The sequence below is a fragment of the Giraffa tippelskirchi genome, chromosome 5, assembly GCF_054371585.1.
Source record: "Giraffa tippelskirchi isolate mGirTip1 chromosome 5, T2T-mGirTip1v1.2.pri, whole genome shotgun sequence".
In the NCBI taxonomy this organism is placed as follows: Eukaryota; Metazoa; Chordata; class Mammalia; order Artiodactyla; family Giraffidae; genus Giraffa; species Giraffa tippelskirchi.
The window spans coordinates 112,816,407-112,840,127 of NC_137279.1; the positions used below are offsets into that span (position 1 = coordinate 112,816,407).

The 23,721-nt window shown below is 46.4% G+C and overlaps 2 protein-coding genes across 6 annotated transcripts; both read right to left on the reverse strand.

The window, feature by feature from the left end:
- Positions 1-1,450: 1,450 nt before the first annotated feature.
- LOC145505339 (glutathione S-transferase Mu 1) lies at positions 1,451-11,938 on the reverse strand. Of its 3 annotated transcripts, none has more exons than XM_081487054.1 (8): positions 11,833-11,938; positions 11,454-11,529; positions 10,973-11,037; positions 10,588-10,669; positions 10,389-10,489; positions 9,567-9,662; positions 9,369-9,479; positions 1,451-1,979 (listed from the first exon to the last, which is right to left on the reverse strand). In XM_081487054.1, the coding sequence occupies exons 1-8, from the start codon at positions 11,866-11,868 to the stop codon at positions 1,890-1,892; spliced, it is 657 nt and encodes a 218-aa protein (XP_081343180.1). In that variant the 5' UTR covers positions 11,869-11,938; the 3' UTR covers positions 1,451-1,889. The 3 variants fall into 3 exon arrangements, 2 of the variants coding, with proteins under 2 accessions (XP_081343180.1, XP_081343181.1); XR_014052947.1 differs by lacking the exon at positions 1,451-1,979 and adding an exon at positions 3,560-5,236 and having other exon boundaries at positions 7,230-9,479; XM_081487055.1 differs by lacking the exon at positions 9,369-9,479.
- Positions 11,939-14,211: 2,273 nt separating this feature from the next.
- On the reverse strand, positions 14,212-23,118 carry LOC145505343 (glutathione S-transferase Mu 1-like). 3 transcript variants are annotated; one of them, XM_081487064.1, is made up of 8 exons: positions 23,023-23,118; positions 22,655-22,732; positions 22,154-22,218; positions 21,644-21,725; positions 21,444-21,544; positions 20,697-20,792; positions 20,500-20,610; positions 14,212-14,726 (listed from the first exon to the last, which is right to left on the reverse strand). In XM_081487064.1, the coding sequence occupies exons 1-8, from the start codon at positions 23,054-23,056 to the stop codon at positions 14,637-14,639; spliced, it is 657 nt and encodes a 218-aa protein (XP_081343190.1). In that variant the 5' UTR covers positions 23,057-23,118; the 3' UTR covers positions 14,212-14,636. The 3 variants fall into 3 exon arrangements, with proteins under 3 accessions (XP_081343190.1, XP_081343192.1, XP_081343191.1); XM_081487066.1 differs by lacking the exon at positions 20,500-20,610; XM_081487065.1 differs by lacking the exon at positions 22,655-22,732 and having other exon boundaries at positions 21,644-21,774; positions 23,021-23,118.
- Between the last annotated feature and the right edge of the window lie 603 nt (positions 23,119-23,721).

Here is a 23,721-nt window from a genome sequence, read left to right on the forward strand (position 1 = left end):
CATGATGAGATCATGAGAGTTCAATAAAAAGAAAAATGATCCCTTGCCCCAGAGAAACATTCCAAAAATGATTAAACCTACTGAGGCCCCTGACTGGTGGGTCCCTAACATTCAGCCAGGGAATAAGGCCATGATCATTTGGAAAACAAGCCCTAAGCCTATTGTGACCTGGCCTCATGAGGAAATTGTTATTGATGACTGGAAAATTTGGGTCATGTATCAGGGATGGTTACAGAAACTAAGCCAATTGCCTTTTCCCCTCAGAATCTAAGCATAAACGGGAAAGATATATATAAATCGTATTGTAAATAGTTTCTAGATAACTGCAAAAGATTTCCCCTTGCCAGAAATAGTCTTGTGGTATGTGGGTAGATGGTAAACAATCCACCACTGACAATGGCTGTACTATGAAACACTGCCCTTAGCCACCTCTATAGTTTTTAGTCATTGAAGCAAGACGCTGTACTCACTGTAGTAGCAGGCTGTACAAAATAAGCAGATGGAATAATATGATTTATAGATTATGTTTCAGTAAAATAAAAATAGGTTTCGGGGTAAACATGTAACCAAAATGTGACAATAGACTAAGAAAAAACTTTTAACACATCTTAGAATCAGGGGATGTTGATCTAAATGGAAAAATATTGTAAGAATCATTACGTAGAAGATCATATGCTATATAAATAGAAACTAAAGCAATAAAGTGTGTGGTCTTTGGGCCATCAAAGAAAACTCTCTGTCTCTTTTCCTTTCGCTGACGCCGTTCATCCCTTGGGGACCCCTGGACCAGCTGGAGAGGGACTCCGGCAATTTACTGTGTGCAAGGCAGTATAATAGATGTGAGATATAAAGTCAAATAAGAAATGGATTCTCTCCTCAATGTCTTTATGACCAAGTTAGAGAGAAAACAAGTAAAACAATGATTATAATACAGTGCCGGCAAATTTTATTGAGATATGTTGTCAGAACACAGATGAAGGGTATCTAAAGCAGAGAAAACTTCCAGGAGAAGGTGACAGAAGTGAATCCACCAGGATCCCACACCATCAGTAGACTACTCAGATCCCTTAACCAGCACCCAAGAGCCCCTTGAACCATGACACAGAGTACTGCAAGCTGAAAGGAGGCATCCCATGAATGCTGAATTAAAGAGGAAACCAGGCACAGAAGGGCCCGCCTTCTGTAGAGACCTCATGCTAAGGAACAGAGGTACATGAAGTGGAGATAGAAATGAACAAGCAATAGTATAATCCCACCTGTGCCCAACCTCCCAACACACACACACACACACACACACACACACACACACACACACACACACACACACACACACGCCCATCCATGTGGCCCTGCAGAGCACAACAGAAGAGAAAATGAACACCACCACACACCCAACATAGCCAGTCATGACTCCAGGAAGCCAGGAGGGAATAAGACAAGACACAGCAGGTCAGGTGTGATAAGGCTTTACTGGGGACCAGACAGGCTGGGCAGGAACCACACTGGGAAGCACAGACTGCACACCAGGCCAGGTCTGGTCTTCAGGGCAATGCGGGAGCTCAGAACAGAGCCCCACAGGCCAGGGATCTGGCTGGGCTCCTCACAGCAGAAGCAACCATGGAAGGGAAGGATAATCTGGGTGGCTTTAGTGCAGGAGGGATAATGTGGGGTGGGGGAGGACCTATGCTAAAAAAACATGAAAAAAAAGGTGGGAAACTGAATTAAAGGATGGATGAAAAGGGGGGTGGGGGTGGGAAGGAGATAAAGGGCCAAGGAAGCATCTAGAGTGAACAGAAAGATAAAGAAAAAGACAGATGGTACTGTGTGCAGGAAGGTCCACTTGGTCTCCAGGGCACTGGCTCCTCACTCCCATCTCCTTGTTGCAGGCACTACTTGTTGCCCCACACGGCAAGCTTCAGGAACAGAGGGCCTGGGAGGAAGCGGCTGGACTTCATGTAGGCAGAGATCTTCTTCAGGCCCTGAGGGTGGGAAAAAGGTCAGGCTTCAAGTCTGGGGCTCCACTACGGTTCATGCAGTTCTCCCTAAGTTTGGAACCTAGGTATAGCCCTTCCATGTGGAGTCAAACATTGGGACAAAATACCATCCTCCTGGTATCCCCAACTCTGGAAAGTTAACTCTTCCGATTATCTGTAATTCAAGTGATATCTTGAAAAAACATGACATATGGAGACTCCATTCAGTGCTTGTTGCTAGAGATGATGACATAGGTTCAGAATCCCTAAATGACTCCCCTGCAAGATGGGTTCTACTGAGACCATTTATCAGAAGGGAAACTGAGGCACACAGAGGATAAGCACCTCCCTCATGCTCACACTGCACATAAATAATATGGCTAGAATGCAGCCTGCTTGCTCTCCCTTTCAATTCTGAGGTCTCTCTGCTACACCACCTTCCTCACAGCTGAAAAAAAAAAAAAAAAGGAGACTCACTCAACATCCACTTATACATTTAAGTGACCACTCCTGGCAGTTGCCCACCAACAGTGTGCCCACAGGGGAATTCAGGTTGGGAAAAAAACAGATGAAACATTGTCTGTTTTGGATACATAGTCCCTAGACAGTTAAGATGCATCTAAAGAAGCACTCTAATCAACCTAGGTTTGTATAGTTTTCTATGCAGAGTAAAGCACTAAAATCAGTAACTTGAGATCCCTAGCTTTTGGTGATTAGCAGTGATCTTTACCAAGATGTATAATTGATTACTCCTATTTCCCAGACCTCCTCCTCCACCTCCTAAAAGCAGTTTCCCAGAGATATCCGAGATATCTGAGAGGGTGTCTCCTAGCATACAGTCCTTGGTAAGGTCTCCAAATAAAAGGGAAACTCACTGCTCTTACATTGTGTGGGCTTTGTTTCCAGTGGACAGTTATAGTGACCACAAAGGAGTCCAAATGAGACTTCTTACTGGTACTGGAACCTTACAAGGAGCTGGAGCCTTGGCACCAGCAAGGCCCCTTGTGCCGGCCCACCTCTGTACGTGATCATATGAATTTGGGTGAATCTCTCATGATCTCAGATTTACCATTTTGGTTGACAATCCTGAGTTTTCCTCAGTGATACATGAAAAAGCTTCCTGTCATCTCATTTTAGAGATACTGAGAAAGTACCCGGCTGAGACACTGGGAAGGTTCAGGTTGGGTGCGTAGGTCAGGGGCTGGTTGGTGTCCTTCCTTGAACCGACTAATTAACCAGAGTTGGTTGGAATATAGTGTAGATACCACCTGAGATCTCTTAGCTCCATAGTAAGGGACAGAGCTGCTCCTGGCCAAGCAGGGCTTTTTCAGGCAACTGAGAAACTTGTAGGAGTGGTGGAGGGAAGTCCTCATACCACACAACAATCCCATAGGGAATCCCACTTTTTAAAGAATCTTGCTCATCCAGGGACACACACAAAAGGTTTGGCCAACCTGTGTTCCCAATGCCCACAGTGTTTTCAGACTGTCAGAAGAAATTGAGACATATTAAAGACCTGAAATGGCTATAGGGTGACAATGAGAGTTAAGCTCCCAAATAGCAAAAGGGCCCACCACACACACTTATCAAAAGAAATTTATTCTGACAAACATACTGTGAAATAGTAAACAAAAGCTTTATAAACAAAAGAAAGAGGGGTGACAGATTGCCAACCTAAGACTGACACTACAGGCAGGTTCAGGTACATTACATATGGAGTTTATACTTGCAAATACTTACTTAATTGGGGAAACTATACCAAAGTAGATCTCATCCTAAAAATGGTCAAAAAAGGGTTCTTTGACATTCAAAATTAGGGTTTTTTTTGTGTACACAGCTAGAGGAATGGGTTATAAGATAAAACACACTGAATGATTCAGAAGGCTTGGTAAAATTGTGATTACTTTGGCCAAAAATTTTTGTTTTCAAATTCTGACCTTAAGGAAACAAAAGTCCTAGGAAGAACTTGCATCATCTCCTTGTACCTCTGAGATGTAAAAGTTCTACCTCATCTTCTTAGGCACCTTCCAGTGCACTTTGAAAGCTTAGTCTTTCTAATCGTGAAGGTACACATATGGTGTATGGTTGGCAGCAAGTTGCATAGACTATGATTCCAATTTTTGTCCAGCTATGCTAGCATTAGGTAAATGTGTCATTAGGGGTCCCAGTTCATAAAGGGTCTTTGTTGTTTCAACCCTCCTTGTGTCTCCCTACACAACAAAGGCCTTTACTTCCTTAGACTATATTTGGGAGTAAACTTCCTGGTTCTTGAGAAGGCTGCATCCTTTGCACTCTCTTGTGGTGATTCCTCTTGCCTCTTATTGGTTTGAATCATAACTAAGAATTCTAACAATGGATCCTTTAAACTGGGAAACCTGCTAAATTGGTAAATTTTTAGAGACTTCTCATTGAAAACAGTTGTTTAGCTGGTACCTATGGAAAAATCAAATTAAAGGGTGGATACACAGATACATAATGGTGGCTAACCTTAAGAACTTCCTTAGTTTCAAATCAACCAACCAACCAACAAAAATTGTTCCTCGAGTTTTATTTGTGGTCTCAGCTTCCCCTCAACGGATCTTACAGATGCTAATAAAAACAAAAGAATAACTAAAGTTAATTAGGTTAATTAACAAGGGAATAGTTGAGGAGAAACAAGCTGAGGAGAAAGTCAAGTGAGTTCTTCCTACAAAGTAGAAATTTTAAAGGGACTGGTCCCAGTAGGATGAAAATCTTTGGATGGCTATTGAGAGGTATGATAAATGAAACAGACTTTGATGGCATGAAATCAAAGATTTTGATACAACACTACCAAAAAAGATGTTTTGGACTGGCCAAAAAGACCCCTTATCAGTCCCCTTAAATGTGAAAGAGACCCAAACAAATTCACTCTATTTACCCCAGCGTAGGAAAATTTTAAGGCAAGAAGGTAGAAAAATTCACCAGCAATTGCTCAGGGCAATATGCCAAACAATCCAATAAAGACTGACAAAAAAAGCCTGGGTCCCTTGCCTCAATCCCTCACTGGGGACAGAACGGGGTAAAATGGGCAGGGAATAAAAAGGAAAGTTTCTGGGACTCCCTGTAAGACCAAGACTTGTTAACAGGATCCTTACAAGGGCTACGGTTAAAGGTAAAGTATTAATAGTTGATAGAATTGAGATGAAAGTTTATTTGTTACGGGGAAGAACAAAATCTGCCTCCATGTTGGATCTGTTTCTTTTTTTTTTTTTAAGATTTGTATCCTTTTTTTTTTTTTTTGGCTGCACTGGGTCTTCATTATGAGCCTGGGCTTTCTCTAGTTGCAGCCAGTGAGGGCTACTCTTCATTATGATGCACAGTCTTCTCATTGCAGTAGCTTCTCTGGTTGGAGCACACAGACTCTAGGTGCATGGGCTTCAGTAGGTAGTTGCAGCACACAGACTAGTAGTTGTGGCTTTCAGGCCCTAGAGCCGGGCTCATTAGTCGTGATGCAGGCTTAGTTGCTCTGCATCATGTGGAATCTTCCCAGAACAGGGATCGAACCCATGTCCCCTGCACTGGCAGGCAGATTCTTATCCACTGTACCAACAGAGAAGTCCAGATCTGTTTCTTTTACTTTAAACTTTGCTTCCCATTGCTTTTGTTCACTAAAAGGATACCCTCCCTACATAATGGCCTGCCTTGGGGAACCCTTCCCCTCTGCCTGAATGTTAAACCAAAGTGCCCTTGTTCAGGACCCTGTCCACATGGGGATGGCTACAGGAAGGAAAAAATTAACATATCCCTTCCCCAAGGCTAGCAGTTCCAGGAGATATTTGCAAGATTAATGACTTTTTACTTTACTTCCTCACCTCCCCCATCTCTGTTCTATAAAAGAACCTGGCATCCAGCCCCTGATAAGATGGTTATTTTGAGACATTAGTCTACCATCTTCTCAGTCTGCACATCGTCTCTCAGATGATTGGCCTGTTGTGCAGCAAGCAGACTAAACTTGGAACAGGCTTTATGTGAGATGGTTATATCCCTTTTACCTGATTATACTGTGGGGATATACAAACATGTCTCACTGGGGAATGCTCCCCTGCCTGGCATAAGACAAGGCATATAATCTGCCTCTCAGGCACTGTTAATTAAATATAACAGAGGAAACCAATAGGGTTACCTGAGCCCACATACCATAAGGTTAAAACTGCAATCTAATATTCAGGGCCTAATAAAAGCAATATTGGAGTTTGGTTTGGGGTTTTATTTGGTGGGTTGGTTTTGTTTTTGACCAAGGGTAAATTTGGTCTGAGTTTGACTTGTGCACTCAGAAAGAGGGCCTTCTGCAAACATTTGAAGACGTGATACACTGAACCCTAAAGTTCTAGAATATAGAAATATTTTGATTTCTAGTTTAGTTGGAAATTTTCCTACTGATATAAAAAAGCAAAATTTTAAAAAAGGTAGTTGGTCAAATCAATCTTTTGATATCATTAAGATAGCAGCCCAGTTCTTAGGGAAATTGAAAGCAACTGTGTTTGTCTTGCAAATCTCCACATATCAGGGGACTTCCCTGGTGGACCAGTTGTTAGGAATCTGCCTTCCAGTGCAGTGAAGGCAGTTCAATCCCTGGTCAAGGAACTAAGATCCTACATGCCCTGGGGCAACTAAGCCCGCACACCACAACTACTGAGCCCATGTGCTCTGAAGCCCACGCACCATAAGTAGAAGCCTGAGTACCACAATGGAAGATCCCACATGACACAACTAACATGCAATGTAGCCAAAAAAATTATATATTTTTAAAAATCTTTTCATATCAGATATGTAAATATAGCACACAATGACCTGAGACTAAGCCTGATTAACTTAATAAGATAGAATCTAACACCAAAGGGAAGAAATAACGGAAAAGAGGTGTTTTTAAACTCAAACAACTGGAAAGGCTCCCTCACCCAAAATCTAATTTACAGCCTTTTAAAGGATTTGTCAAGAATGAAGGACTTCCCTGGCGGTCCACTGGTTGAGAATCTGCCTGCCAAAACAGTGGACATGGGTTCAATCCCTGGTCTGGGAAGATGTCACATGCCCTGGGGCAACTGAGCCTACACTCTAGAGCCTGAGAGCCACTACTGAACCTCAAGTGCCTAGAGTCCAGTGCTCTGCAACAAGAAAAGCTACTGCATTAGAAGCCGGAGTACGGCAACTTGAGAGTAGACCAAGCTCCCTGCAACTAGAGAAGGCCAAGGCCCAGCAATGAAGACCCAGCCCAGCCAAAAATAAATAAATAACTTTTTTAAATTTATGAAAATAAAAGAATGAATGCAAATCTTACATCGTTTCCATGAACAGTAAAAAGCCTGAAGATATTCCCTCCTAACTGGTTATACAAAAGGGTAAGCTACAATCTACTGTGGTCAACCACAGACAATACCCTGAGGAGATTTCAGGATGAAGAAAACCAGGATGAAACATTCTGTGTTTCAGACATGGGGCCCCCAGAGAGTTAGGATGCATCTCAAAAAAAGAATTTTCATGACTCCAGATTTACCCATCTCCCTACACAGAGAAAAAGCACTAAGATCATTAACTTAAGATGTTTGTTTTTCTATAATTAGCACTAATCTTTTACCAAGATGCATGCTTGACTATATGTATGTCCCAGCCAAAAATTCATATACCTACTGTCTCCTACCCTACATCTTCAGAGCTCAATGAGAAGCTGCCTCCTGGGTTCCAAACAAAATTGAAGGTCTCCAAATAAAGTCAAAACTCACTGCTCTTAAGTGGTGTCGAATGTTTCTCCATCAACATCTCATCATAGGAGTATTTGTTCTTCTCATCAAACAAAAAATAATCTCCTCCTCAGAAAAGGCTCCTAGTTCACAGGGTTTGCCCACAGAGGGATGAATGTCTAGCAAAACAAAAGGGCTCAGAAAGTGGCCAGGCAACATAAAGAAGAGACCACATTTCACCCAATTACTCAGCAAAACATGGATGAAACATGATAGGAGGGTGTGGAGCAGCAAGACTAGCTCAGGCCAGACTCTAATTATTCTACTTAAAAGACACAGACCAACTGCCTGGCATGGGACCTGAGTCCACTCTCACTGGGCCTCAACCTACATCATCCTCAGTCCTGCTACAGCCAACCAGACAGTGAGACACTCAGGTGTACCTGTGCACCATCTTCCCAAGACAGACAGTGCCCAGGAGTTCCCAGGACTCCAAGATCTAGGGCTGCCTGTACCCCACAGCCCAGGGTCCAACAGGCCACACACTGCAGGCCACATCTGTCCCCATCCTCCCTGATGGGCAGTCACCCCAGCTCTTGCAAAATTCTCAAGGCAACAAGCCTTGGACCAGAACCAGAGCTGATGAGAACTAGCTGAGAAAGCAAATTTCAAGATGGGGAGTAGGAATACAAAACAGATTAGAGGCCAAAAAAACCTCCTGGACGAGAGCTTCAAATTCCCATATCCGTCACAAAGCAGACTCTGTTGCTCTCCAGTTGGGTGAATGATGAGCTGGGAGGTGAGGTCAGGCTGTGCTCCTACAGGACCAAGGCGGCTCCACCCACACCACACAGCTTGGGGTCCCTGTAGTTCTCCAGCTGCACTGAGCCCAAGAGGCTGGGCACCAGGGCTGCATGACTTGTGTATCCCCCTTGTGCCTGACACAGTGTCTCATACAGGGGAGAGGATCAGATCAGTGAATGTGACTTAAAATGAATGCACTATCGCATCTCTGAGATGGAAACTGGGGTAACAGGAAGGAAAAAGGGACTGGAGATGAGGAATGAAGGAACTGCCCACCATAAGATGTGTCAAGATGAAATCCTTGCACTGGACACCTCTGTATGTACCCAAATCCCAGCACCAACTACAGATCTGACAATCTCAGAACAACAGGTGCAGTTGCTGCAGAGCCCTTTGGAGATCAGGAGAATATATTGTCTGTGTTTTTACTACTTGATATCAATCCTACTGTGTCTCATTCTACTAATGCCAGCTGCATACCATCTCCTGAATATTCTGCTTCCTACACAATTTCCAGAACTGTGAGCCCAGACAATAAAAGGACCTGAGCTTTTCATTTCAGTACAGGAAATGGAGAGGCACTGACTGCTGCCCATAGAAGCCAGATGGTCTGACTAGCAACCCAGTACAGCCTGTACTGGTTGTGTGACCTTCAGAAATTACTTATCCTTTCAGCTTAATTCCTTATCTTTAAGATGGAGAGGATAATTGTTCTACATGTAGGAATGTTATAAAGATTAAATGTGACAGAATACACATCAGTAACTGAGAAGAGAGTCTGGTAAACAAAATTTTCCATAAATGCTATTCTTCATTGTAGTTCCAACTAGGAAATCAGGGAGAATAAGAAAGATAAGAAAGATGTAAATACTAAGGAGTTCAGGGGAATCACCTCAAAACGAGAAATGAAATCTTTCAGGTTTGGGAATTCATCCAGGCACTTGGGCTCAAATATGCGGTGCATGTCAAGGACGTCATAAACCAGGAAATCCACATAGGTGAGCTGCAGAAAGACAAAGCATGAATGCAGACCGAACTCTGAACATGGGAAAAATGACAGCTATCCCACCCCCAAAGCCGTCCAACTTACCTTGTCCCCTGCAAACCAAGGCCTCTTCCCCAGAAACTCTGAGAACAGCTTGATTTTCTCAGGGATCTCCTTCAAGAAACCAGGCTTCAGTTTCTCCTGAGACACAAAACAGCTGTCACCACCCTCACACACAGACTCCCTGGCAGAGAGCAGTCCTCCTAGGGCTGTGTCTGATCCCGGCTGTCAGGTGAGCAGTCATGTCCCTTGACTGCACATGAATCAGGGCCCAGGGGCAATTTAACCCACCTGTGTTCACTAGACTCCTGTAGGAACCATCTCCTATCTGTGAGAGACTATGGGAAGGCAAAGGGCAAAACCACACTGTTTCTGAACCTGTCACCACTCAGCTCCAGACAATGCCCTGGGTCAGACCAGCAGTGCTGTGAGACCTGGCAGAGCTTGGTCCTGAGACCTCAGGCTGATCAACACTAAAATGGCTAGGAAAGAAGTCCTATGTTCAAAGTAGGAGACTGGAATGGTATGGACACCTGGGCAGTTTCTGGACAGTTGGAGAGAACTGGAAGCTGAAAGGAAGGAAGGAGAGGAATAAAGTCTGACCCTGGGCTGCCCACTGGACACATGTGTTTAGGCCTTAGATGTGGAGAGGAGGTGCTGGGGTAAGGAGGAAAATATCCTGTCTAGGAAGTGAATTTCCATCTAGGAGAAGCTGGACTCTTCTTAAGATTTGTGGGAACTGAATCAGAGTTTCCAAGAAAATGTCTTGGTGGATAAGTAGCTCTAACGAAGTAAAAATCTAAAAGACCAGTAGATAAGATCCTGACAAGCATCTCACACCCTGTCCCGCCAAGTGAGAGGACTCACAAAGTCAGGGCTGTAGCAGATCCTGGCCATGGCAAAGCGGACATCCATAACCTGGTTCTCCAAAATGTCCACACGAATCATCTCCTCCTCTGTCTCCCCACCTGTGGACACACAACAGAGACTCAACCTCAGTATCGCCTCCAGCCCAGCCCAGGGCATGACGACCTGTGCCCCTGCCCCCAACCCCAGACCCACTCACACATGTTGTGCTTGCGAGCAATGTACCGAAGGATGGCGTTGCTCTGGGTGAGCTTGTGAGTCCCATCGATTAAGTAGGGCAGCTGGAAGAACAACAGGGTCTGGTTATTTGGGCCACCAGACTCCCCTGCACTCCCTCCATTGACCAAGGGCAGAGATGAAACCTGGCACTCACAGAACCTAAATACTATGGTGGGCACTAAATAATATGCTGCAAAATGAAGGGATAAGCTGGGACACAAAGCATCATGGAAAGGCAGAGGAGTGAACCAGGAAGCTTCGAGACAGAGCAGAAGGCAACAGATTCTGCAACCTCTAAGCCACGACAGGAGATGGATGGAGACACTGTCCACTCTGCCTCCCAGCACCTCAGCCCCTGCACCTACATTGGGGAAGTCCAGGCCCAGCTTGAATTTTTCATTCAGCCACTGGCTTCTGTCATAGTCGGGAGCTGCGAAAAAGAAGATGCAGTGAAACAACCTCCCACAAATCCAACCCTCCTTCCCAGGGGACCCACCAAGGAATCAGAGGCAAGATCCTCCAAACTAGTGGATCTGGAATCTGAACTGGATTCTAATCTCACATGGTGCTTTAGCGGAAAGCACACTTAGAAGGATTTGGAACCTCCCTGAATTGAGGCTTACAGAGAGCTAACGCAAGCACTAAGTGGAGCCCAAGGCTGCCACAGGGGCTCTCATGTCCTGCTTTGGAGGACAGCTGCACCCCTAAAGGCTTTGGGAAGGGGCAGGTCCCTTTTCCAGCTGGTGGAGTTTAAGGGATGGGACCAATAAGGGCATAACATGGGTTGCTTGGCAACAAATCAGCATGAGATGAGCAGAAGTTAGAATAGAAAAAGGATTCCATTACCATCTCCTACCGAGTACTGTCTCTCCTCATAGTTTGTATCTGTGTACTCCAGGAGAAGGCGGATGGCATGGGCTAGCTGGGAGAGATGGTGAGACAGAGGGCAGACGTCAGTCTTGACTGCAAAACTCTCACTGTTCCAGGTCACTTCCACACCTCCAACTCCCTCAGCACCATCACCTCCACCAGCCCACCCACGCCACACACATACAAGCCAACACCCAGATAAGATGATCGGGCTGAGGGGAGAGGGGCTCCGCTGCAGCAAGTCCCGTGGAAGTTTCTGGTTTGAACAGGCCTCAGCTTTGCAGCATTTTCCCAGCGGGGCGCAGCATTTCCCCACCCGCCTCCACCTTCCCCGCCCTGGAGGACCCCCGCTCACCCCGCGGATGTCCCAGTAACCCAGGATCATGGGCATGGTGCAGGTTATGACGCTCAGAGTGCAGGAACTTCACTGCAGCTGGGCTTGAAACGTGTCTTCTGAATCCGGGAAAAAGAGGGCCCGGAAGCACCCGCCCCTCTTCTCGGCCCCGCCCCCAGCCCCGCCCCTGACTCAGCCCCCGGCAGGCGGAGCAGGGTTTACTCTCGTCTCTCAGCAGATTCCTTTGGGAGCTAATCTCTGGGCGCCTAGAGATCAAAGGCCGCCGAGGTCGGGCTCGCCTGGTTCCCAACCCCAGTTAGATGTCAGCTAACCGGGGGAGTTGCCAGTGCCCTTGGGAAACAAGCCTGAATCATAACATTGAATCGCCCCGTGTTTTAATGAAGATGAGAAACCCAGGCAATCCTAACACTCCCCCATGATTTTTTTTTTTTCCTCATGATTTATTAATATAACCCATGATCGCTGCTGGAGAAGGCAATGGCACCCCACTCCAGTACTCTTGCCTGGAAAATCCCATGGATGGAGGAGCCTGGTAGGCTACAGTCCGTGGGGTCACTAAGAGTCGGACACGACCGAGCAACTTCACTTTCACTTTTCCCTTTCATGCATTGGAGAAGGAAATGGCAACCCACTCCAGTATTCTTGCCTGGAGAATCCCAGGGACGGCGGAGCCTGGTGGGCTGCCGTCTATGGGGTCGCACAGAGTCGGACACGACTGAAGCGACTTAGCAGCACGATCGCTGCCGTCTTCCCGAACAGGTTATCGGTGAGATAGAAAGAGGTGAGGAGGCAGAGAAAGGAGATGTGGTCTCCCTGTGCTCCTTTCAGGGACTGTGTAGGACCCTGCCCTCATCATGTCCCTAAAAATAAAGATACAACATAAATTAATCAAGTAGTTTATGGCCTCACTTGTGAATCTAAATCCAGATCCACACACAGCAGGGAGGGTACCCAGGTGCAGCTCTAGAGATGTTCTGACAGACAGCTCCATGTCTCTCACATTGATGGGACAGTGACGGGGAGTGTGGTGGGAAAGTGACCCAGGGGACACCAGTCTTCTGAGTGCGTGGCTCCAGAGGGTGTCCAGAGAGGGGTGACAGCCTATACAACTCCACACAGGACCAGAGTCTGAGTGGCCCCACACACCCTCAGCTGCCTAGATCCACAGATTCCAGCTCTCATCCTGCCTCCTGATTTTAAGAGAGTGATCTGTGTCTTTAAAAAAATTATATTGAAGTATAGTTGATTTCCAATGGTATGTTAGTTTCAGGTGTACAACAAAGTGATTCAGTTATACATATACAGATGTTCCCTCTTTTTCAGATCCTCTTCTCATACAGATTATCACAGAATATTGAGTAGAGTTCCTTGCACTGTACAGCACATCCTTACTGATAATCCATCTTACATATAGTAGTGTGAGGGCTCAGTGTCTTTTGATGTCACTGTGTGATCTGTGACCTGAGGTACAATCTGCACAAGAATAATGTCCTACCTGCCAACTTTCCTCTTTGAAGGGAGAAGTTTATTTCAAAATTAGGAGAATAGGACATAGGTTGGACTGTGATTTCTTTTCCTTGTTGAAAGGATATTACAAAGTAGTGGATATAGGTAATTAATGAGAGGAATTTTAAAAAACAAATAAATTTTGTAATTTAATACATAAAGTTGGTATACTGCAAAAAAGTAGTTAAAAATAGAGCTTCCCAGGTGGCTCAGTGGTAACAAATCCGCCTGTCAATGAAGGGGGCACAGGAGACTCAGGTTTGATCCCAGGGTCGGGAAGATCCCCTGGAGAAGGGAATAGCAACCCACCAGAATCCTTGCCTGGAGAATCCCATGGACAAAGAACCCTGGCAGGCTAGATCCATAGGGTTGCAAACAGTTGGACACAACTGAAGCAACTTAGCATGCATGCGCATACACATGCATATTTTAAGAACACAGATGAAGGGTATCTAAAGCAGGGTAAGCTTCCAGGAAAGGGTGACAGGAGCAAATCCACCAGGATCCCACACCATCAGTAGACTATTCAGACCCCTTCCCCAGCACCTGAGAGCCCCCTGAACCACGACACAGAGTATTGCAAGCTGAAAGGAAGTATCCCATCAATGTTGAATTAAAGAGGGAACCAGACACAGAAGGGCTCCCCTTCTGCAGAGACCTGATGCTAAGGAACAGAGGTGCATGAAGTGGAGATAGAAATGAACAAGCAATCATATAACCTACTCATCTCCAACAGTCTACCCCTCCCCCCCACACACACACCCATACCCATCCATGGACCCCTGGACACCAGAGAGGAAAATAGACACCCCCACACACCCAACACAGTCAGTCATAACTCCAGGAAGCCGTGAAAGAATAAGACAAGACACAGCAGGTGTGATAAGGCTTTACTGGACATCAGACAGGCTGGGCAGGAACCATACTGGGAAGCAGGGCCTGCACACCAGGCCAGGTCTGGTCTTCAGGGCAGTGCTGGAAGCTCAGAACAGAGCTCCAAGGCCAGGGGTCTGGATGGGCTGCTCACAGCAGAAGCAACCATGAAAGGGAAGGACAGCCTGAGTGGTTTTAATGCAGGAGGGATAATGTGGGGTGGGAGAGGAAATTTGCTCAAAAATAGTGGGAAACTGAAACTTTAAAGTAGGGATGGAAAGGGGTGTGGGAGGGAGATAAGGGGGCCAAGAAGCCATCTAGAGTGAACAGAAGGAAAAAGAAAAAGACTGATGGTTCTGTGTGTAGGAAGTTCCACCTGGTCTTCAAGGCACTGGCTCCTCATGCCCATCTCCTTGTTGCAGGCACTACTTGTTGCCCCACATGGCAAGCTTCAGGAACAGAGGGCCTGGGAGGAAGCGGCTGGACTTCATGTAGGCAGAGATCTTCTTCAGGCCCTGAGGGTGGGAAAAAGAACCCCAGGCCTCAGGTCTGCTGCCCCACTGAAACCCAGGCAGCTCTCCCCAAGTTTGGGACCTGGGGTACAGCCCTTCCATGTGGGAGTCAAATGTTGGGGCAAAAGATAGTCTTCTGGGGTCCCCAGCTCTGGAAAGTTAACTCTTCCAATTTCCTGTAATTCATCTGATATCCAGACTCACCACATACAGAGACTCTATACTGTATTAGCTGCTACCTATCTACTAGGCATGATGACATAGGTTCAGAATCTCTACACGACTCCCCTGCAAGATGGGTTCTACAGAGATTATTTATCAGAAGGGAAACTGAGGCACACAGAGGATAAGCACCTCCCCCACGATCACACTGCACATAAGTAATATGGCTAGAATGCAGCCTGCTCACTCTCTCTCTCCGTTCTGAGTCTCTCCGCTGCATCCTTTTCCCCACAGCTGAAAACAACAAGGAGGCTCACTCATCATGCACTTACACAAACAGTTAAGTGACCCTCAGGGCAGTTGCCCACCAACAGTGCCTGCAAGGGAATTCAGGATGGGAAAAAACAAGATGAAACTTTCTGTGTTTTGGATACATGGTCCCTAGATGGTTAAGATGCATAAGCTCCAGAAAGAATGAAGTGGCTGGGCCAAAGCAGAAACAATGCTCAGTTTTGGATGTATCTGGTGGTAAAAGCAAAGTCTGATGCTTTTAAGAATAATATTGCATGGGAACCAGGAACAATAGGTCCATGAATCAAGGTAAATTGGTTGTGGTCAAGCAGGAGATGGCAAGATTAAACATCATCTTAGGAATTGGTGAAATAAAATGGATGGAAAAGGGAGAAATTAATTCAGATGACCATTTTATCTACTGCTGTGGTGAAGAATCCCTTAGAAGAAATGGAATAGCCCTTATAGTCAACAAGACTCCAAAATGCAGTACTTGGGTGCAATCTCAAAAATGAGAGGATGATTTTGGTTCGTTTCGAAGACAAACTATCCAACATCACAGTAACCCAGATCTATGCCCCCCACCACTGATGCCAAAGAAGCTGAAGTTAACTAGTTCTACAAAGACCTACAACACCTTCTAGAACTAACATCAAAACAAATCAGTCTTTTTTCATCATCAGGGATTAGAATGGAAAACTATGAAGTCAAGAGATAGTGGAATAACAGGCAAGTTAGACCTTGGAGTACATAAATGAAGCAGGGCAAAGGCTAACAGAGTTTTGTCAAGAGAACAAGCTGGTCATAGTAAACACCCTTTTCTAACAAACCAAGAAACAACTCTACACAAGGACATCACCAGATGGCCAATACCAAAATCAGACTGATTATGTTCTTTGCAATCAAAAATGGAGAAGCTCTACACAGTCAGTAAAAACAAAACTTGGACCTTACTGTGGCTCAAATCATCAGCTCCTTATTGCAAAATTTAGGCTTAAATTGAAGAATGTAGGGAAAACCACTAGGCCATTCAGGTAGCACCTAAATCTATTCCCTGATGATTATACAGTGGAGGTGATTAACAGATTCAAAAGATTAGGTCAGAGTGCCTGAAGAAAGTGGATGGCGGTTCATAACATTGGACAAGAGGCAGTGACCAAAATCATCTGAAAGAAACAGAAATGCAAGGAGGCAAAGTGGTTGTCTGAGGAGGCTTTACAGATAGCTGAGGAAAAAGGAGAAGTGAAAAGCAAAGGAGAAAGGGAAAGATATACTCAACTGAATGCAGAGTTCAAGAGAATAGCAAGATCTATTAAATGAGATAAGGCCTTCTTAAATGAACAATGCAAAGTAGAGGAAAACAATAGAATGGGAAAGACTAGAGATCTCTTCATGAAAATTGGAGAGATCAAGGGAACATTTCCTGCAAGGAAGGGCACGGTAAGGACATAACAGAAGCAGAAGAGATTAAGAAGAGGTGGCAAGAATACACTGAAGAACTACACAAAAAAGGTTTTAATGACCCAGATAACCACAATGGTGTGGCCATTCACCTAGAGCCAGACATCCTGGAGTGTGAAGTCAAGTGGGTCTTAGGAAACATTACTACGAACAAAACTAGTGGAGGTGACAGACTTCCACCTGAGCTATTGAAAATTCTAAAAGATGATGCTGTTAAAGTGCTGCACTCAATATGTCAATAAATTTGGAAAACTGATCAGTGGCCACAAGACTGGAAGAGGTCAGTTTTCATTCCAATCCCAAAATAGGGCAATGCCAAAGAATGTTCAAACTACTGTACAACTGCACTTATTTCACATACTAGCAAGGTTATGCTCAAAATCCTTCATGCTAGGCTTCAACAGTACGTGAACCAAGAACTTCCAGATGTAAAAGCTGTCTAGAAAAGGCAGAGAAACCAGAGATAAATTGCCAACATTTGTTGGACCATGGAAAAAGCAAGGGAGTTCCAGACAGACATCCACTTCTGTTTCACTGACTGTGTGGATCACAACAAACTGTGGGAAATTCCTAAAGAAATGGAAATACTAGACCACTTATCTATCACCTGAGAAACCTGTATGCAGGAGAGTTAGAACCTTAGATGGAACAACAGACTGGCTCAAAACTGGCAGAGGAGTAAGACAAGACTACATACTGTCACCCTGCTTATTTAACTTACATGCAGAGTACATCATGCGAAATGCTGGCCTGGATGAATGACAAGATGGAATCAAGATTGCCGGGAGAAACATCAGCAACCTCAGATAAGCAGATGACACCACTCTAACAGCAGAAAGTGAAGAGGAACTAAAGAGCCTCTTGATGAGGGTGAAAGAGAAAGTGAAAAAGCTGGCTTGAAACTCAACATTCAAAAAAATAAAACCATGGCATCCGATTCCATCACTTCATGGCAAATAGAAGGGGAAAAAGTGGAAGCAGTGACAGATTTTACTTTCCTGGGCTCCAAAATCACTGTGTACAGTGACTGAAGCCATGAAATTAGAAGATGTTTGCTCCTTGAAGAGCTCCCCTGGTGGCTCAGATGGTTAAGAATTCACCTAATGTGGGAGACCTGGGTTTGATTCCTGGGTTGGGACGATTTCCTGGAGAAGGGAAAGGCTACCCACTCCAGTATTCTTGCCTGGATAATTTCATGGACAAAGGAGCCTGGCAGGCTACAGTCCATGGGGTAACAAAGAGTCAGACACGACTGAGTGACTTGCACTTTCCCTTGCTCCTTGGAAAGAAAGCTATGACAAACCTAGACAGCATATTAAAAAACAGACATCACTTTGCTGACAAAGGTCTGTTTGGTCAAAGCTATGGTTTTTCCAGTAGTCATATATGGATGTGAGAGTTGGACCAAAGAATTGATGTTTCTGAACTGTGGTGTTGGAGAAGACTCTTGAGAGTCCCTTGACCTGCAAGGAGATCAAACCAGTCAATCCTAAAGGAAATCAACCTTGAGTATTCATTGGAAGGACTGATGCTTAAGCTGAAGATCCAATACTTTGGCCACCTGATAGGAAGAGCTGACTCATTGGAAAAGACCCTGATGCTGGGAAAGATTGAGGGCAAGAGAAGAGGGCAACAGAGGATGAGATGGTTGGATGGCATCATCGACTCAATGGACATGAGTTCGAGCAAACTCTGGGAGATGGTGAAGGACAGGAAGGCCTGGTGTGCAGCAGTTCACGGGATTGCAGAGTCAGACACAACTGAGCAACTGAACAACAACACTGTTCTTAAGCTGTGAGGGTTTTTTTCCAATTGACATCTGGTCATAAGAGTATTTGTTCTTCTCATTCTCCAAAATTATTCTCTTTCTCAGAAAAGGCTCCTAGTTGCAAGGGTTTCCACAGAGAGATGGGCCCTAGCAAAACAAAAATGCTCAGAAAGTGCCTAAGCAACTTGCAGAAGAGACCACATTTCACCCAATTATTCAAGAAAACATGGATGAAACATGATAGGAGGGTTTAAGCAACAAGACTAGGCTGGGCCAGACTCTAATTTTTCCACTTAAAAGACACAGACCAATTGCCTGGACTGGGACCTGAGTTCACTCTCACTGGGCCTCAACTTACCTCATCCTCAGTCCTGCTGCAGCCAGCAAGGCAGCAACACTCAGGTGTACCTATGCACCATCTTCCCAAGATAGACAGTGCCCAAGAGTTCCCAGGACTCCAAGATCTAGGGCTGCCTGTACCCCACAGCCCAGGGTCCAACAGGCCACACACTGCAGGCCACATCTGTCCCCATCCTCCCTGCTGGGCAGTCACCGCAGCTCTTGCAAAATTCTCAAGGCAACAAGCCTTGGACCAGAACCAGAGCTGATGAGAACTAGCTGAGAAAGCAGATTTCACGATGGAAGTGGGCATACAAAACAGATTGTAGACTGAAAAACCTCTTGGACAAGAGCTTCAGATTCCCATATCCATCACAAAGCAGACTCTGTTGCTCTCCAGTTGGGTGAATGATGAGCTGGGAGGTGAGGTCAGGCTGTGCTCCTCCAGCCCTAAGGTGGCTCCACCCACACCACACCGCTCAGGGTTCCTACAGTTCTCCAGCTGCACTGAGCCCCAGATGCAGGGCACCAGGACTGTGTGACATCTGTATTCCACTGTGCCTGACACAGTGTCTCATACAGGGGAGAGGATCAGATCAGTGAATGTGACTTAAAATGAAAATACTAACCCATCTTTCAGACAGAACCTGAAGTAATGGGAGGGAAGACAGGATGGGAGATGAGGAGGGAAGGAAAGTGCCCACCAAATGAGGAGTCAAGATAAAATCCTTGCACAGGACATCTATGTTATGTTAGCAGAAATGTTATGTTAGTCACTCAGTCATATCTCTTTGGGACCCCACAGACTATAGCACCCCCAGGCTCCTCTGTCCATGGAATTCTCCAGGCAAGAATACTGGAGCGGGTAGCCATTCCCTTCTCCAGGGTATCTTCCCAACTAAGGGATCAAACAGGGGTCTCCCACAGTGTAGGCAGATTTTTTACCACCTGAGTCACCAGGGAAGCCACCAACTACAGCTCTGAGAATCTCAGAACAACAGGCAGAGACTCAATTGCTGCAAAGCCCTTTGGAGATGAGGAGAAAATATTGTCTCTCTTTTTAGACCTTGATATCAATCCTACTGTGTCTCACTCTACTAATGCCAGCTGTATACCATCTTCTGAAGGTTCTGCTTCCTCCACACTTTCTGTGAGCCAGTCATGAAAGGGACCGGAGGGTTTTATTCCTACAGGAAATGAGGAGCCACTGATGCTGCCCATGGAAGTCAGACGCTCTGACTAGGAGCCCAGCACAGCCTGTACTGGTTCTGTGACCTGCAGAAACTACTTGTCCTTTCAGGTTGACTCCTTATCTGTAAAATGCAGAGGATAATTTTTCTACCGTGTAGTAATGTTATAAAGATTAAATTTGACACAATATATGTCATTGCTGAGCAGAGATTCTGGCATAAACCAAGTTTTCCATAAATGCTATTCTTCATTGTAGTTCCAACTAGGAAATCATCCAGGCTTCCCAGGTGGCACTAGTGATAAAGAACTCATCTACCAATGCAGGAGATGAAAGAGATGCAGGTTCGATCTTTGGATTGGGAAGATCCCCTGGAGGAGGGCATAGCAACCCACTCCAGTATTCTTGCCTGGATAATCCCATGGACAGAGAAGCCTGGCAGGCTACAGTTTGTAGGGTCAGGAAAAGTTGGACAGGACTGAAGCAACTTAGCATGAGTACACGCAGGAAAGCATCAGGGAAAATCGGGAAAAGAGACATAAATACTGGGGGATCATGGGAATGACCTCAAAACGGGTGAGGAAATCTTTCAGGTTTGGGAATTCATCCAGACACCTGGGCTCAAATACACGTTGCAAATCAAGGATGTCATAAGCCAGGAAATCCACATAGTTGAGCTGCAGGAAGACAAAGCATGAATATGCACCAAACTCTGAACCTGGGGAAAATGACAGCTCTCCCTCCCCAAAAGCCAACCCCTTACCTTGTTCCCTGCAAACCAACACCTCTTCCCCAGAAAATCTGAGAAGAGCTTCATCCTTCCAGGGATTTCCTTCAAGTAACCAGGTTTCAGTTTCTCCTGAGACACAAAACAGCTGTCACCGCCTTCAGACAGACTCCCTGGCAGACAGCAGGCCTCCCAGGGCTGTGTCTGATTCCAGCTGTCAGGTGAGCAGCCATGTCCCCTGACTTCACCTGGGTCAGTGCCCACGCTGCAATTCAACCCACTTGTGTTCATCAGACTTCTATGGGTACCACCTCCCATCTGTGAGAGGTGATGGGAAGACAAAGGGCAAAACCACACTGTTCCTGAACCTGTCACCAGTCAGCTCCAGACACCTGCCCTGGGTCAGACCAGCAGTGCTGTGAGACCTGGCAGAGCTCAGTCCTCAGGCCAATAAACACTAGAATGACTAGGAAAGAAGTCCTATGTTCCAGTGTGGGAGTCAGAAATGGTGTAGATGCCTGAGCAGTTTCTGGACAGTTGGAGAGAATCTGAGGGACTGAAAGACAAGAGGGAGAGAAATAAAGTCTGACTCCGGGCTGCCTACTAGGCACCTGTGTTTATGCCAGAGATGTCGAGGAGGAGACACTGGGTGAACAACGTAAACACCTATCTAGGAACTGAATTTCCACCCAGAGGAAGCTGGAGTCTTTCCTAAGATTCTCCAGTGTAGAGGACCGTGTCCAGCGTTTCAAACCCTATCCAGTCCAATGCGAAAGGACTCACAAAGTTAGGGCTGTAGCAGATCCTGGCCATGTGCAAGCGGACGTCCATAACCTGGTTCTCCAATAAGTCCACTCGAATCCTCTCCTCCTCTGTCTCCCCGCCTGTGGCCACACAACAGAGACTTACCCTCAGCATTCCACCCCAGGCCAGCCCAGGGCATGGCCACCTGTGCCCCTGCCCCCAACCCCATGCCCACTCACACATGTTGTGCTTGCGAGTGATGTGGCGAAGGATGGCATTGTTCTGGGTTAGCTTGTGAGTCCCATCGATTAAGTAGGGCAGCTGGAAGAACAACAGGGCCTGATCACTTGGGCCACCTGCATCTCCTCCCCTGAGTAAGAGCAGAAATGAAACCTGGCACTCACAGAGCCTGGCTCATTGCAGACACTAAATGCTGCTGCTGCTGCTAAGTCGCTTCAGTTGTGTTCGACTCTGAGCGACCCCATAGACGGCAGCCCACCAGGTTCCCCCGTTCCTGGGATTCTCCAGGCAAGAACACTGGAGTGGGTTGCCATTTCCTTCTCTGGCAGACACTAAATGATATGCTGTAAAATGAAGGGACACAGAGTATCACGGAAAGGCAGAAAACAGAACCAGGAAGTTGAGAGACAGAGCAGAAGGGACCTGTTCCTGAAACCTCTAAGCCAGGAAAGGAGGTGGATGGAGACACTGTCCACTCACCCTCCCAGCACCCCAGCCCCTGCACCTACATTGGGGAAGTCCAGACCCAGCTTGGATTTTTCATTCAGCCACTGGCTTTTGTCATAGTCAGGAGCTGTGAAAAAGAATATGCAATGAAACAACCTCCCAGGAATCCAACCCTCCTTTCCAGGGGGACCCAGCAAAAGAGTCAGAGGCAAGACCTCCCTGAAACTGGTGGATCTGGAATCTGAACCACCAAGTCTCACATAGAGCTTTGAGGGGTAAAAACCAACTTAGAAACTTCTTGAAACTAGATGAGTTATCCTTACAAAGTGTTTAGGTAAGCACTAAGGGGAGCCTGTACGGATGGCTGATACAGGACCCAGCTGTGGACTCTCATATCCTTCCTTGGAGGCCAGCTGCACCCTAAAGGATTCGGGAGGGGGCAGGTCCCTGCTGCAGCTGGTGGAGGGCGACAGACGTGAACAACAGGGGTCAGGACATAGGATGCTTGGCACCAAACCAGCATGAGCTGGGCAGAAGTCAAGACATGACAAGGATGCCATTACCGTCCCCCATCGTGTACTTCTTTTCCTCATAGTTTGAGTCTGTGTACTCCAGGAGCAGGCGGATGGCGTGGGCCAACCGAGAGAGACGGCCGGAGGGAGAGCAGATGTCAGGTCCTAATTGCCTGACTTTCTGTGTTCCCACAACCTCAACACCAACCCCCACCCACACTCCCGCGCACAAGCCCTACTTCAGAAAAAAGGGCAGAGGGATAGGACTTTGGGCTTGGCTCCACCAAGCTCTTAAGAGGAATAGTCTAGTGAAATCAATCCCCCTTGCACAGCATTTCCCACCCCCACCCCCACCCCCACCCCCCCACCCCCACCCTGCCGGCCTGCACCCTTCCCGCCTTGGTGACCCCAGCTCACTCCGCGGGTGTCCCAATAACCCAGGATCACGGTCATGGGGCTGGTTTCCTTGCTGAGTGGAAACACTTCACAGGGGCTGGGCTGGAAATTTATCCTCTGACCCGGCGGTGAAGGCGCGGCCGGAAGCACCCGCCCCTCTTCTAGGCCCCACCCCCAGCGCGGCCCCCAACTCGGCGAGACCTTTCATGAGACCTATTTCCGCCTCAGAGCCAAGGGGTCTCCAGAGTCATGGTGTGGGCTCTGAGATGCCAAGAACCCCTGGGTCGGGCTCACCTGGTTCCTGACCCCAGTCAGATTTCTGCTAAGTCGGAGTTGGCGGCACGCTCAGGAAACAAACTGGAATCAACAGCAGCAAAGCTCTTCTGCCTTCCCTTCCCTCTCAGGAACCGCTTAGTTTTGCCCTTGGGCTTCAGAGATCCCGTGAGCTCTGGGTAGCTCTGACCACCAAGTTTAGGCCAAGAGCAGGTGCCCCTCTAATTGAGAGTTTAATTGGCACCTGTCACAGGAAGAACAGGACTCCAGGCAATCCTAAAGCTCCTCAATCAGTTACGATGCCTACCAGCCTCAAGGCTGGGAAGAAAAGCCTATCACTGGGATAGGAAGAACTACCCAGGTCAAGAAAATGTGTCTCAGTCCCTTTCTTCAGGATCTATGGAGGACCCAGCCCTTCCCTGCTGTTCTTAAGAGAGATACTGATCAAA